The sequence below is a fragment of the Odocoileus virginianus genome, chromosome 8 (assembly GCF_023699985.2).
Source record: "Odocoileus virginianus isolate 20LAN1187 ecotype Illinois chromosome 8, Ovbor_1.2, whole genome shotgun sequence".
NCBI classification, from domain to species: Eukaryota; Metazoa; Chordata; class Mammalia; order Artiodactyla; family Cervidae; genus Odocoileus; species Odocoileus virginianus.
This window is the reverse complement of record NC_069681.1, coordinates 31,334,079-31,350,402: the sequence shown is the minus strand read 5'-3', so window position 1 is coordinate 31,350,402 and position 16,324 is coordinate 31,334,079. Positions and strand designations below refer to the sequence as shown.

The 16,324-nt window shown below is 43.9% G+C and overlaps 1 protein-coding gene across 1 annotated transcript in view; it reads right to left on the bottom strand.

The window, feature by feature from the left end:
- Positions 1-920: 920 nt before the first annotated feature.
- Positions 921-16,324, bottom strand: part of SLC10A2 (solute carrier family 10 member 2) — a 50,514-nt gene continuing 35,110 nt past the window's right edge. The window contains exon 7 of the mRNA XM_070471118.1: positions 921-1,199. Coding sequence (XP_070327219.1) covers positions 921-1,199 — 279 coding nt within the window. The remainder of the gene's footprint in view (positions 1,200-16,324) is intronic.

Here is a 16,324-nt window from a genome sequence, read left to right as displayed (position 1 = left end):
GGCTGACGCTTTGCCACCCCGTGGACTATACCATCCACGGAATTCTCCAGGCCAGAATACTGGAGTGGGTAGCCTTTTCCTTCTCCAGGGGATCTTCCTAACCCAGAGATCACACCCAGGTCTCCCGCATTGCAGGCGGCTTCTCTACCAGCTGAGCCACAAGGGAAGACCAAGAATCCTGGAGTGGGCAGCCTGTCCCTTCTCCAGCGGATCTTCCCGACCCAGGAATCGAACCCGGGTCTCCTGCAGTTGAAGGTGGATTCTTTACCAACTCAGCTCTCAGGAAAGCCCTGGTCCCCAGGGAAGCCGACAAAAATTAGAGGACCCCGCTGCCTACGTCGCAAGAGGAATTCCCCCTTCCACTCAAGCTAGCAGTGTGGGTGGACCATCTCCGAAACATCATTGTTGCCTCAGTTCCCTAGCTCTCTCTGGACTCATCCATCTTCTATTGTATTTCCTTTTTCCTTCCTTCCTCCTGGGTGTTAGCAATGCCTCGAGTTCCTTCCGCCTTTTCCAGCTTCTCTCCTTCTTTGTGATCTCCTTTGGATATTCTGACACCATTTGATAAAGTCTTTCCATATGGGGTTCACTGCCACCTACATCCAGAAAGTATTCAGAATTATTTCTGGCCTTAATGTCCTACTAGACCTCTTTGCTTGAATACCCCTAGGAAACCTGAAATTACTCCGCCCAGATTCCATCGCCAGACTCAATCCTCCACAGCCATATCCTCTTCAGTGAATGGAACCATCCTCATTCACAGATCACCATATTATATATAGTAAAACTGGAAAAGTTTGGAATATGAGAATTAAAAGCACGTGACATAGACACGAAATAAGCAAATGCTGTTAGAAAAATGGTGCTCACAGACTTGGTCTTGCAGAGCTGCCACCAACTTTTGATTTGTGGAAAACTCCTCATTCTTCGAAGCTGGAGGTTTGGCGATCACCCTCCCTTCCTCCCCGCTCCATGCTAGTGGGAGCAGGCCTCAGTCTGTCTCCACACCAGCTCTTATTCCAATTCCGCCTCCTCTGAGCTGGCGCTGTCATCTTTGTCATATTCAAATTAAATGTGATGATTTCTCGGAGATGCTGCTGGGACTCGCCCCCCGCTCGAAGGCGAGAGCCCAGGTTTCCCCGCAGGATGCACTGGACGCCTCCGAGGTGGGACCTCCGCCTCCGTCTCGTCACTGCTCTCTGCCACACCCATGTGCCACACACGCTCGGTCCACGACCAGGAACCCAGCGCCCTGGGCTCAGGGGCTTGTCTCTCCCGTCTGAGTTTTTCCCTAAATGCTTTTCTCCTTTATCCCCATGATAAACTTCTCGTCTTCAAAGCTCACCTCAGGGTTTCTTTCTTGTTTTCTCGACTCTCCTTGGCTGAACTTTCTGTTTTCCTGCAGTGCTCTTGAAGAAATACTTCCTTCGAAGCATTTGTAGAAGGGCTACACTTTTGTGTAGGTGCTGGTTCGTTTTTTTCTCTCTGTCCCTAGATGGGCAGCGAGCACTTTGAGAGTAGGAATATTTCTTTATTCATCCTTATTGTTTAGTCACTGACTCGTGTCCAACTCTTTGCAGCCCCATGGACTGTAGCCTACCAGGCTCCTCTGTCCATGGGATTCTCCAAGCAAGAATACTGGTGAAGTGAAAGTTGCTCGGTCGTGTCACAAAAAGTCGACTCTTTGTGACCCCATGGACCATACAGTCCATGGAATTCTCCAGGCCAGAAACCTGGAGCAGGTAGCCTTACTCTTCTCTAGGGGATCTTCCCAATCCAGGAATTGAACCCAGGTCTCCCGCATTGCAGGCAGATTCTTTACCAGCTGAGCCACAAGGGAAGCCCAAGAATACTGCAGTGGGTAGCCTGTCCCTTCTCCAGCGGATCTTCCTGACCCAGGAGTCAAACTGGGGTCTCCTGCATTGCAGGTGGATTCTTTACCAACTGAGCTATGAGGGAAGAATACTGAAGTGGGTTGCCATTTCCTCCTCCAGGGGCTCTTCCCAACCCAGGGATTGAACTCATATCTCCTTTATTGGCAGCTGTATTCTTTACCCACTGAGTCACCAAGGAAGCCCTTAATTCATCCCTAGCCCCACACACGTTGCTTGGCACAAAGCAGGAGCTAGATAATGTTTTTCTGGAAAAAAGTATATCGAATAAAAGACCATCCTGATACACTGCTCACCTTATTGTTTGGCCACTGTGTCCTAGTTAACATTTTGTTTGTGATAAGGCGGTGTACCCAGTGACACTGAAAGTCTGGTGAGAAATAACGCAGGGTGGTGATTTTTCACCTGCCTGGTCAGAAGCCAAGCAGGCCCCTGTTTTTCTTTTTGATGAATGAAGGAAGGTTAGGTGACGGAGAAGGATGCAAATAGGCAAAATCCTGAGTGGGTCTGAAGCTCCAGCGAGTCGCTGTCGGGCTCCTGTCCCACTGTGGATGAGGCGTCTTGGAGGGAATTTTCTCTCCATCTCAACTCCAGCGCATCCTGTATTCAGCTGCAGTTGTGTATGCAGCGGGAGCTGGCGTAACGGACGGGCTCAGACAGTGGGCAGTGAACGGAGGAGGAGGAGCAACAGAAGGATTCGTCAGTGTGGGTTTGGTTAGTCCAGCGCTGATTATAAAGAAACTGAAGCAATACCATTTCCACAGAGGTAGTGGTGTCACAGCGGTAAAGAAGCTGCCTGCAATGCAGGAGATGCGAGTTCGATCCTTGGATCCAGGAAGATCCCCTGGAGAAGGAAATGGCTACCCATTCCAGTATTCCTGCCTGGAAAATTCCATCAACAGAGGAACCTGGTGGGCTACAGTCTATGGGGTGGCAAAGAGTTATATATGACTGAGCACACAGGCGTGCACGCGTGCACACGCGCACACACACGCTGGAGCATCAGTGGAGGGAGATGGGTCTTCTGATGAGTGTCAAGCAGGCTTTATTTGGTTCACTAGGACCACATTGTTGAGGGGATGGGGTCCCCCAGGAAGCCGTGGGGGCCGTTACCCAGAACACAGACAACACAATTAGTTCACACGGTGAGAACTGTTTTCCTAGATCTTTTCGAATACGATTAGGTGGATCTGAAATAGGATTTCAGATTGGAAGCTCTCACAACACCTTGACATCAACAAACCATGAATAAATAAAATTGCAAAATCAAACTGCAATTCAAAAGGATTCCATGTAATGATGCCTTTTTCAATAAACGCTGTGGAGAGAAAACTGTGGGATAAACCATATCATTTCAATTTTATCCTCGGGGGTTTTTAGATCCATATGCTTTTATGGAGAAAAATGTTATTAAAAAAAATAGAATCTTTGCCACCATGACTCTTGAATCCCTGGTAGGTGCTCACGGGGAGACTCAGCGTGGGGCTGTCACTGGGGATCAGGCCGGGCTGGCTGGGTTTCCTGCTGATATTTCCTGGGGCTGGAAAGACTGTCGCTTCTGCTCCCTTAAGGGACTGTCACTTATATAAGACTCTCCCTCCAGGAATTCCTTCCTGGAGGAAGGTATATTGGGTTAAGGTATATTTCTAGGAAGTTTAAGTTAAGTTGCAAATACATTAGCAGGGAGAATTCACATGTTCATCCAATTCCAGGCATAAAGACTTTAATGCAATTTTCCTAAAAATGCATTTTACAGAATATTATTTATGAGAAATTATGTAAACCAAGAGGTCTATGGTCAGAGGAGCGTGGCAAACACTGGGTTAAATAGAAATAAATGCTTCTCCCCTGTGTTCCTCCTCTTCCTCCATCTCTTTCTCCTTCTTCCCTTTCTTCAAAATAGCTGTGGATTTTCACTCAAAGCTTTAGCATGCCTAGAGTGAATTCCCAAGCAGGAAATACAGTCAACGAGGTTGGCAAAATGTATTTGAACCTGAAAACTGGTTTATTTGGATGTTTAGAGAAACAGTTTGGAAAAGATTCTGTTTCCATGACAGTCAGATTATGAAACATCGCGGAGCTGAGAGAGGAGGTTGGGAAGCAAGGGTCCCATCTCAAGTGAGGCCGGGGGTGCACATGTGCAGCCTGGAGCGGGGGCCTGAGGGGTTTCAGAGCAGAAGGTTTAGAGGAGGGCACTCGGGCAGAGCTCAGAGGGCAATAAACGAGCCTCTGCAGGGAAGCCAGAGGCAGGGGCAGGTCAGAGCAAATAGAGGCTGTGCGTTTGTTCCCGACTTCGGTTCAGATCTGGTTCTGAGCTCAACTCAGTAACTGGGTGAGAAATTGAACCAGCGAAGCCCTCGTCAAGGAAGAGTCTGGATCTTTTCCAAGTCAACTGACTCTCTCGGGTGTTTTTAGGCCCAGGGTGACCTTTCCCAGATCTCTTAGGATGCTTTGGCTTCCCAATGTTGTCTCCTGGATTACCGGCTGGGGAGAAAACAACTGACAGGCAGGATGACAAGATGAAAAATCCTGAGTTTGGGCTTGAGAAAGACAGATTCTGACAGATTCAGAATACTGGAGTGGGCATAACTGTTCCCTTCTCCAGGGGATCTTCCCAATCCAGGGACTGAACCCAGGTCTCCCTCATTGCAGGCAGATTCTTTACTAGCTGGGCCATCAGGGAAGCCCAAGAATATTGGAGTGGGTGGTCTTTCCCTTCTCCAGGGGATCTTCCCAACCCAGGGACTGAACCCAGGTCTCCCACACTGCAGGCAGATTCTTTACCAGCTGGGCCACCAGGGAAGCCCAAGAATATTGGAGTTGGTAGCCTATCCCTTCTCCAGTGGATCTTCCGGACTCAGGAATAGCCGGTGTCAAATGAGCCAGCAGGGAAGCCCTCTGAACCCCAGACCCACGCTTTAGTCTGAGCTCTGCCCCTCCTCCAAGAGATGATCTTGCTCAATTATTTTAACTTTCTCCCCTCAGCGTCCATGGGGGATTGGCTCCATGACCCCCAGTGGATAACAAAATCTGAGAATGCTTGAGGCCCTTACACAGAATGGTGTGTAACCCACGCAAGCCTGCTGAGTACTTTAGATCATCCCTTTCAGCTGTTGTTCAGTCACTAAGTCATGTCTGACTCTTTGTGCCCCCATGGACTGTAGCACGCCAGGCTTCCCTGTCCTTCACTATCTCCTGAAATTTGCTCAAGTTCATGTTCACTGGGTTGGTAATGCCATCCAACCATTCATTCTCTGGCATCCCCTTCTCCTCCTGCCCTCAATCTTTCCCAGCATCAGGGTCTCTTCTAGTGAGTCAGCTCTTCGCATCAGGTGGTCAAAGTATTGGAGCTTCAGCTTCAGCATCAGTCCTTCCTTCCAATGAATATTCATTGGAATATAAGTAATCATCCCTAGATTATTTATCATGGTGGCTCAGTGGTAAAGAATCTGCCTGCCAATGCAGGAAATGTAGGTTCAATCCCTGGGTCGGGGTGATCCCCTGGAGGAGGAAATGGCAACCCACTCCAGTATTCTTGCCTGGGAAATCCCGTGGACGGAGGAGCCTGGAGGTCTACAGTCTGTTCAAGCCTGTGTGCTCAGTCGCTTCAGTCGTGTCTGACTCTTTGTGACCCCATGGACTGTAGCCTACCAGGCTCTTCTGTCCATGGGATTTTCTAGGCAAGAATACTGCAGTGGGTTGCCAAGCCCTCCTCCAGGGAATCTTCCTGACCTGGGGATTGAACTCATGTCTGCCCGCATCTCCTGCATTGCAGGTGGATTCTTTGCATGCCAAGCCACCTGGGAAGCCCTGGGCTACAGTCCATGGGATTGCAAAGAGTCAGACGTAACAACGATTGAGTACAAGCATGAGATTACATATAATACCTAATATAATGTGAATGCTATGTGAAGGCATTACCAGTGCAGGGAAAGCTCAAGTTTTGCTTTTTGGAACTTTCTGGACTTTAAAAAAGTATATTTTTGATTTTTGGCTGATTGAATCTGTGGATGTGAAGGCATACTATGAAGACATTTCTGGTTCGATTCCATATCACAACAATAAAGCTAAAATCACAATATTGCAAAAAAGTGAGTCACACAAAATTTTTGGTTTCCCAATGCATATGAAAATTATGTTTACACTATACTTTGGTCTATTATGTTTTATGTCCTAAAAAACATGTATCTCAATTAAAAATTACTTTATTATTAAGAAATGCTAAGCCATCATTTGAACCTTCAGTGAATTGTAATCTTTTTGCGATTGTAACATCAAAATTCACTGACCACTGATCATCATAATATTAATAAATATGATGAAATGGAAAAATTGAAAATGTTGTGAGAATTACCAAAATGTGACATGGAGATAGGAAGTGAGCAGATGCTATTAGAAAATTGCTGCTTGCAGACTTGCTCATGCAGGGCTGCACAAAATTTCAATTTGTAGAAAACACAGTGTCTATGAAGTACAATAAAGCAGAGTACAATAAAAAGAAGTTGGGCTCTAGAAGTTTGGGTGTCAGTGGTTTGACCTATTAAGAGCAGTACATTAGATGACCTGTAAAATTACTCATTTTAATGCTCTGAATTAGATTTTATATGTCTATAATCCCTATCGACAAATGAATAATTCACATTTTTTAGTAATAAAGAAATGTCTAAAATGCTTTCTTTGGTCTGATAAATGTAATATTTTCTTCTGCTTACATCTCCAGAATATTTTGAATGACTCTAACAAAAATACAGACTCTCAGAAGGAACAAAGCAGCTTTATAAATTTGAGGTAATATCTATTAAGATAAATTTATTAAACAGGAAACTTTCAGGATTTATATATCTAAATTTTAAGTTTAGTCTTTGAATAACTAACAGATAGCCCAATAATGAAATTCCAAATTATGATTCGGGAAGTTCCTGATTGAAAATGTGGAATTTTTGAGGATTGGTTGTTCCACTGACCATGAACATTTGTTATAATGACTGTGTGTTTTGGCATACTAATTTTTATGTTTCCATGGCAGTGTTTTTGCAGGGGTCCCATCATTCACAAATGCTAGCTCACTCATTTGCAAATAAACTTACCCAATAAAGAATGGAGTGCTTGGCTAGCCCTTTTTAGCTCATTGTAGAAGCAGCAGGATATAGCAGTGACTTTCTTGGAAGCTTGGAATTAAGACAAACGGAGCATAGCCCTTTTAGAATCCTAATCTTTGATTGGCCAACCCATGAGCAAAGGCTTGGTGCTCTGTATTAATAATGAAGCAGATGGATTATAACAATATTTGAGTTTCTTATTCGGAGCAATTCAACCTGCTTACTCCAAGCCCCTCATCCTTTTTTTTTTTTTTTTTAAACATAAGAGCCAAAATTAGGAATCAGGCTGGTGTTTCCTGCTTCTTTATTCCCAATCTCCAGACACTGTTGTTTAAGTCTTTTCTTTTTTTTTAAATGTATTTTTAGAACTTGTATTTATTTATTTTTTGGCTGTGCTGAGCCCAGCATGTGGGATGTTAGTTCCCTGACTGGGGATCGAACCCATGTCCCCTGCAATGGAAGTGCAGGTTCTTAACCACCAGACAGTCAGGGAAGTCCCCTGTTGTTTAAGTCTTATGAAAGCTCATCAGATTCAGTCTCTCCACCCTCACGGCTATGTTTCTAGTCATTTTCATCACACTCTCATCTCTCTGTTTGCAGTCTTATTCCTTTCCATTTCACCCTGCACACCACCACCAAGTTCATTTCCCAAAGGCACCCCTTCCATTCCACCACGCCCCTCAGGAACCAACAGGCTTCCGTATTCAGCCCGTCCCTCTGCTTTTGAGGCTGCCCATCTTTGGAGCGGTGTCACAGTCATCTGGGGCTGTCAGCAAAATACCATAGATGGGGCCACTTAAACTAGAGACATTTAATCCTGATGTTTCTGGAGGCTATAAAGTCCTAGATCAAGGGGTCAGTAAGGTAGGTTTTTATTCTGAGGTCTCTTCTCCTGCCTTGTAGGAGGCCTTGTCTCTCTGAGTATGCACATGACCTCTAAATGATCCCTTGACTCTTTTATTACAGTAGTGACTCTCCTTACAAAGGCTCTAACCTGTCACACCAGGGCCCTGCCCTCTGACTTCGTCTAACCCTAATTATCTCCTGAAGATTCCATCTCCAAATACTGTGACGCTGGGGGTCAGGATTCAGCACATTGGGCAGGACACAGATATGCAGTCCACAGCAGGACTGGCTCTCGTTTGTGTCCTCTCGGGTGTCCATCCCAACTCCAGGGCTCTCACCGGGGGCACCGTTTCCCCACACCGTGACGTCACCTGCTTTTGCACCTGAGACCCTCCAGGCTCGCTTCCCCCACCCCGAAACCTGTACGCTACTCCTCTCACCCCGAAGACTTTCTTCCTCTATTCCACTTGCTCAGATTGGACCTATCCTCAGGGCTCCCCTAAAACTGCACTTGCTCCAAAGCACATTTTTCTAACCTCCTTTGATTCACGCTAGTAATCTCTTTCCACGAACTCTTCCAGTTAGACGTGCACGCGTGCCAAGCTGCTTCGGTCCTATCTGACTCTCTGCGACCCCATGGACTGTAGCCCCCCAGGCTCCTCTGTCCTTGGGATTCTCCAGGCAAGAATGCTGGAGTGGGGAGCCTTGCCCTCCTCCAGGGGATCTTCCCGACCCAGGGATTGAGTCCGGGTCTCTTCCATCTCCTGCGTTGACAGGGGGGTTCTTCACCATTAGCGCCACCCTTACAGTTATAGTCCCACCACATTTTAACAGTTACTCTTGACTTCTTTTATGATATCAGTGAGATATGTTATTGGGATTTATACTCTGTAGCCTACTTTTACGTCTACAGTCTCATGTGATTCTCTCAAAAATCCAGTGAAGTAGAGGCTAGTTTAGTTTCTATTTTATACATAAGAAAATAGAGGCTCCATGAAAGAACTGATTTAGAGAGCTTATAAATCAGGGTTCCAATGCTGTTTTCTCACTCTAACCTTCATGATCCATCTGCTCATTCCTTATCCCATTTTATGAATCTTCTTTCTAAAATATTTTAATTTAGGTTTTCTAGTATTTATGTGTCTCTTTAGACTGAATTTAATTCTTTCCTGGGGAGAGAAACAAATACAATGCATTTCTAGGAAGGAATTTAGAGTTTATCCCATTTGAGTTTCTTCCCACTAAATCTTGTTGCTGTTGTTCGGTCGCTACATCGTGTCTGGCTCTTTGTGACCCCATGGACTGCAGCAAGCCAGGCTTCCCTGTCCTCCACGATCTCTCTAAACCCTGCACTGAGTTATTGTGTGATATAGTAGTCTCTCCACTTAATAAACGAAGAAACTGACGGAAACAAGGATGTGATTCCTGTCTTCTATCTACTGGATTAGGCAATGCCTCTTTATTTATTTATTTATTTTCACATGTGAACCATGTTAATGAGAAACCCCTGGAAAAGATAACACATCTATTCTATTCTAAACCATTGTCATTTTTTTGTTTCGTTGTGTTTGCAGCAGTGCAAACCTAACTTCTTCGGCGCCTGACCTCAGAATATTTTGGCCTCCCACACAGAAGATGAACCCTGAGGTTACAGCTGTTGGGTGGGGGTGAGGGGGTGCGAAATAGCTGAATAGTGGAAACCTAGCAATCACATTTGACCCCAGTCCTTCCAGACATTGGTGCAAGAAACCACTCACACATTCTTTTAGAGTGATACCAAATCAGAAACATTTAATGGGCACTGAAATAGCCAAGTTAAGAATCAGGTTCAGACACGTCGAGGTGTGAGATCTCCAAATAGAGCCAAGTGAGTAAAGAGTTAGCCCTTGAAATGGCCAAATTAAACAGGACACAATTGAGAGCAGGTCGTCCCTCTAGGCCCTCATAAACCCGCACGTGGGAACTTTTGAAAATGGAGTTAGCGCCGATCGTGTCTTATTTTGCTTGGCCGTGTAGTGGGCTCACCCTTCAGGAATTTGGCTCTGACTGGACATATCACACTTTTATGTGTCTGACCTCCTCCCTCAAGTCTGCTTTTGTGTGTGTGTGTGTGTGTGTGTGTGTGTGTGTGTGTATATATATATATAATTTAAAAAATCAGAAACGGTGTTACATTATTAAGTTTAGTAAGAGTGAAAGATTAAAAAAAATACAAAAAAGGACAGAGTGTGCTGAAGGTCATGTAGTTAGATGACCCAGGACGAGGGTCTGCTTGAACTGTGTGGGCTGAGCTGACTTGTACTGGTTAAGGTCAACAGTGAAGCCACTGGGCGGGAGGTGGCGTGGAGGGGGGGCTCCTGAACCCGGCCTCAGCAGCTCCCGCCCGTATTCTCAGAAGCAGGATGCTCAGAAGTGGACAGCTGAGGAGGTGGACACGACAGGCATCTGTTGAGGGTCACACGGTAGAAAGAGGATGAAGTGACATCCCAAGAGGGCGCCCATCGCACTTCTTGCAGGGTTTGAAGCCAACAGATTGCGTGTCACAACTCAAAAGCTGCAGTTCTTGGGACCGGATGCAGAAGAAGGGGAGAGGATGTTAAAAGATGATGAAAAAACTGGCTTTCGAGCATATTTTCCTCCTAGGATGGTCTGTGTCCTACCTGTCAGCATATGTCCCCTCCTTGGAAACTGTAAATGTAAACAGCTACTCGCCCATGCAGTGTTGGCAGCAGAGATTATCACGGAAAAATTTCATGGCATTTGATTAACTTGTGAGTTTCTATTGCAATGTCATAAAAAGGGATCTCTACTGAAATCCCTTCAGCATCCAATTCTGAGTGACTATCTCAAGTGACTGCTCGTGTATTGAGATACACTTATATAGAAAACTGTATTTTGGGGCCATAACCAAGTGATGGTTCTTTTCTATTCCTTTAATAAGGCATTCAGAGGAAAGGAACATCAAGTTTAATAAGTTAAGCTATACATATGTGTATGTATACGTATATATAGCTTAACTTATTAAATATACATTATTGTTAAGTATATTTTGAATATTTGTGCATGCTCGGTTGCTTAGTCATGTCTGATCCTTTGTGACCCAAGGGACTGCAGCCCACCAGGCTCCTCTGTCCATGGAATTCTCTAGGCAAGAATACTGGGCTGGGTTGCCATTTCCTTCTCCAGGGGGTCTTTCCAACCCAGAGATTGAACCTGTGTGTCCTGCATCTCCTGCATTGGCAGGTGGATTCTTTACCACTGAGCCGCCTGGGAAGCCCCATTTTATATATATATGTGTGTGTGTGTGTGTGTGTGTGTGTGTGTGTATTTATTTTATATTTATATTTATGTATATATATGTATGTATGTATATATATATATACATATATATATATATATAATGCTTTCTCAGTTTAAGTTCTGCAAATTTCTCCTTTCCCTCTTCACATTCACATTCCTCAGCATTGCTGTGCCTACGTCAGAAACAGCCTCAACCACTTCTCATGGTCTGACTTAAGGTGTTATCGTGGGATTGATTCTGACACCAAACAGGTGAAACAGTCTTTCTACTGTCAGATTTCAGGCAAGATTCAGTTCTCTGAGCTCAGGAGAGGTGTGGTAAAAAGGTGTATTTCATGCCCACTCAGCCATCTGACTATTGTGTAGTTAAGGGTAATTCTCTTAAAAATTTGATGGTGCTTTTTTATTCAGCAGTTTCTTGCTGAGGTCAAGGTTGGCAAAGGACCAAACAGCTTCTGTTCCAACTTCCCTGTGGTTCCCTTCCAGGTCAGTCCTGGGATTCTGGGCTAATTTGAGAACTTTCTGCAGGTCTCCACTCTTTCTGGCCAAGGAGACCTCTGGGAGGCCAGCTTAGAACCGTGACCGCTTTGCTGATCTGTGTGTGTTGGGCATCTAGCTTGGAAATCTAGTGTTCTCTGTGCAAATTTCCTGGATCTGTCTATTCATTACTGAAATTTCTGGATAAAAGACACCTTTTATGATTTGATCAGTCATTTACACTTTGACCAGTCATTGTTTAATTGTGTGTGTGTTTTCTCAGAAAACTAGGGCTAACTTGCCAAGCATCTGTTCTATTCACTTTAGTCTTTATTTCCCAGGGCTCACTTCTACAAATCAAAAGCCCCTTTGAAGCGGCTCCGACTCTTAAATGACTAAACCTTTACTTTCCTCTTTCCACAAACCCCATACATTAAAAAAAAAAGTGTCTCTAATGGTCTTTATAACTTTGTAATTGGCTTCTCTTCATAACAAAACCATTGATGTGCCAGAATGTGCAGTATTAGAGACTGATGTTATAGTGGAAAGACTCTTGATGTGGAGAGATGAGAAGCTGAAGGAAATTTTATGCATTCACTAGACATTAATTGTATAGTTGGTCTGTGCAGAGTGTTGAAAAGTGTATTAGTTGCTCAGTAATGTCTGACTCTTTGAGACACCATGGACTGTAGCCCGCTAGGCTCCTTTGTCCGTGGAATTCTCCAGGCAAGAACATTGGAGTGGGTTGCCATTTCCTTCTTCATGAGATCTTCCTGACCCAGGGATTGAACCCACGTCTCCCGCATTACAGGCAGATTCTTTACTGTCTCAGGCACCAGGTTGCATAGTAAATGCATATTTGCATTTATATTGTAAAATAATCTAGATATAATATGAGAATGAGTGGAATGCTCTTTATTTGAATGACCGTTTTGACTGAAACTCAGAGTAAAAGTATTTTCTGGAAGAAATGATTCTAACTGATTGAATTTGAGAGAAGCAGTCTTGATTTACGAGACACAGAGTGAAAAAAACTCTTTTCGAAGGACCGGGAGGATGGCAAAAAATAGTGAAATAAAAGTTTAAGAGGCTGAATCAAGTAAATGCTTATAGCACAGAGCCTGTGACGAGCTGACTTTAGCTAAGATAATATATTTCAGGGCTTGAAAAAGTGGGAAGGGTTACATAATGAAGTTGGAGAGGTGCTCTTATGGGAGACCTTTGAAGACCATGGCCACCAAGTAAACTTGACAGTATTGTATTGTCAGGAAGTCGGCCTTAAAGTTTTTTTGTGTTCAGATGGATCTTCTGGAGTGACAACGTTTCTCTCTCATTGATTTACTAATCAGATCATGTTAATTATGAATTGCAAATATAAAAGACGATATACAGGATCCTAAAGCAAGGAAACTGATATACTCCCAAAGCCAAGCACAATGGCTGGCAGACAAGATTTGCTCAGTAGATAAGTGATACTCCAATGAGCAAAGGTCCCGAGTCAGCTCACTTCCCCGGCTTATGCATCATTGCACACACTCATGTCTGATCGGCAATGCCTCTTTCACTGAATACTAATCACTTTTTATGTTTTTAAATCTCACTCTTAATCAATTCATAGAAACTCAGAAACTTTCCTAAATAGAACACTCCATCTGAGCGGTGGTAAACAAGATGTTGAAGTCTGCATAATGGAAAACAAATTATGCAGAGGAGCTGTGTGCCATGGCTGAGAAAGGAAAAAAAAAAAGGACACTTTTTTAACCCACTGCTGCTTCCTTAATTGTCTTGGCATGTGAGAATCAGAGAGTCCCTCAGGCGAGCAAATATCAGCCTCCCAGAAGCCTGCCACTTGGCCGCTCAGATCAGTTCATTTTTGGTGCAGCTCCCCAGCCTGCAGTCAAGACGCAGCAGCACAAGGCCAGGCAGTGTTGTTCTGTTTGCAAGGACCGAAGGTGGTGTTGAACTTTTCAGCGAAGCGAGTGTCACGGGCTGAAGCCTTCAACCAAGGCTGCAGTGAACCACAGAACTATCTCCAGGACTCAGCTTATTGCTTCTAACTGAGGTTGGATACCCATCAAGGATTACAAAGTGATGTTTGACAGGAAAGACTTTGGCAGCATTATTTGTTTGGGTTATTATTTAGAGTCAACATATATGTTATAAAAGCTTCCTCTCCGTTGTTTTTATTGCCTTCCCATACTTTTACGAGTTTGGCAGGGAAACTTCAGAAAAATACGGTGAAAAGGAGTACATTTTCTGCAGAGAGTTTAATGGGATAGTTAAAATTTCGTAAACAAAACATTGTCTCTCACCAGAGACATGGCCCTTCTCCCAGTTACGGATGGAAGAAGTCTGCTAAAAGTACCACAGCCCTGGGAATACCCAAAACAGTACTGAAAAATAGCTGATGCTGCTATATTACCCAGATGCAGCCGCTGAGGCTGGTGGAGGATAAATAACAACCTTCTAGATCACATTGCCATCGGGTGTAGGTGACAAAATCATAATTGGATCCCAGATGTTTGAGCTCCAAACCACTGTGTTACAATTATTAAAGGGATGCTTCCTGAGTCCCCAGTTATTTCTTAGTCCATGTACGACACTCCTCATCCTGGTGGTTGAATCCTACAGTACCAGACACTGCCCTGCTCTTAAGAAGTTTCTCCTGTTGTTAGGGGAGATAAGACATGTTTAAACAGAAACTCACCAAAATAGAAGACAGTAAAGAAGATGTGAAGACTTAGTGAAAGTGAAGTCGCTCAGTCATGTCTGACTCTTTGCGACCTCATGGACTGTAGCCCACCAGGCTCCTCCGTCCATGGGATTTCCCAGGCAAGAGTACTGGAGTGGGTTGCCATTTCCTTCTCCGGGGGATCTTCCTGACCCAGCGATCGAACCCGGGTCTCTCTCATTGCAGGCAGATGCTTACCATTTGAGCCATCAGGGGAGCCACCATGTGAAGCCCTAAGAAGGAAGAATTAAGAGGAAGGCATTTTAAGCAAAGTAGGCTCATTTTTGGCCCCAGTCCCTTGTCCTTTGAAGCAAAAAATATGATATTGATAAAATAAATGTCCACTTACTGAAGTCTGGGGAAGTCTTTCTGGCTTATACATGAGTTAACTTGAATTTTATGCTAGTTAAAACAGCCAGTTGGTGCCTATCAAATGTATATTGTATATCTGCTTGGATTATTAAAGGAAAGGGTGCATTGACCAGAGGTAAATAATGTTCCTGTTAAAAGTAGATTAAATGCCTTCCTTCCTGGGGTGCCAAGGCAGGGGGACTCCTTTGATGATAAGACTCCCTTCCCAGGTGCCAAGGCCAGGATGACTCACTGTGTAGGTGCTGTGCTTTTGAAACCTTGAAGGCATGTATCTTTGACCTGTTCAGCATTCTTTGTTCTGACCAGATATAAAACTGTGCTGAAACTATGCTTCTCCAGAGCAGTTCCTCAGAGTTATCTGGGATGCTGGCTTCTGGCTTATAGTCCTCAGTGTGGCTCAAATAAAACTCTTTTTTTTTAAGGGTTTTTTTTTTGTTTTTCTTTTTTTTTAATGTGGACCATTTTTAAAGTCTTTATTGAATTTGTTACAATATTGCTTCTGTTTTATGTTTTGGATTTTGGGTCCCAAAACACGTAAGATCTTAGCTCCCTGACCAGAACCCCCTGTATTGGAAGGCTGAGTCTTAATCACTGGGTCAACCAGGCAAGTCCCCAAACTCCTATTCCTATTACAAATTGTTGATTGACTATTTTCATGAACACTTGAGGAGAGAGGATACAGCATTTGTCTGAATGTTACAGCTGAGCAGCATTTCTGAAGACTCTGATGTGATCAGGGAGGGCTCCTCAGAGGAGGTGGCACTCGAGTGGGACCTCCAAGGATGGTGAAACCTGGGCGGCTGGAGAGGAGAGAAGAAGATGTCAGAGGCTACAGAAATGGTTGATATTAAGGTGGAGAGTCAAGTGTGTGTGAGGAGTTGTGGTAAAATGTTGAAGAGGGTCAGCCTTATTGGAGAGTAGGTTTCCTGGGGAAGGGATGCCAGGTAAGACTAGAAACTCCACTGACCCACCGCGAGCACTTGGCAGGAAGAGGGAAGCAGGATGTAGGAGGAGCAGAAGATGCACCGTTTCCCTTGTGGTCCCTCTGTTTACATCTTAGGCTTTTTGTCTAGAATCTTTCCTTAAAAACGTCTATTATTAAGCACCAAAGCTAAATGAATACTGAAATAATTATCTGAAAAAACAGGGGATAAAGATTGGGGAATTATTTCCGTAAACAGCAGGGTATTTCCTGAAGCCAAAAAATGTGAGTTATTTCCTTTAATATTTTTAATGCCCTACTAAATGCCCTCTAGTCTTTGGAGGGTAAAAAATAAACTCTTATCTTCAGTTGCTCTTCTTATCTTTGAAACTTATCCGATAAGAACATTTTCAACTTTTGAGTTGCAGGAACAAGCATCCTTAATAAAATTATATGGTACTTTCTTTGATATCTGATTTCTGTCTCTATTTATCCTCTGTCTTTTGACATTATTATTACTGGACACTTTTAAAAAATAGGTTGTACAGTTTGTTGTTCTTAAGTACATAGAGAACCATTAAATTAAGTAAATTTTTCTAGACAGTTTTATGCAACAGGAATCTTTAATATATATGTGTGTGTGTATATATTCTCATTTCAACTAACTGATAATAAGCAGTAAGTT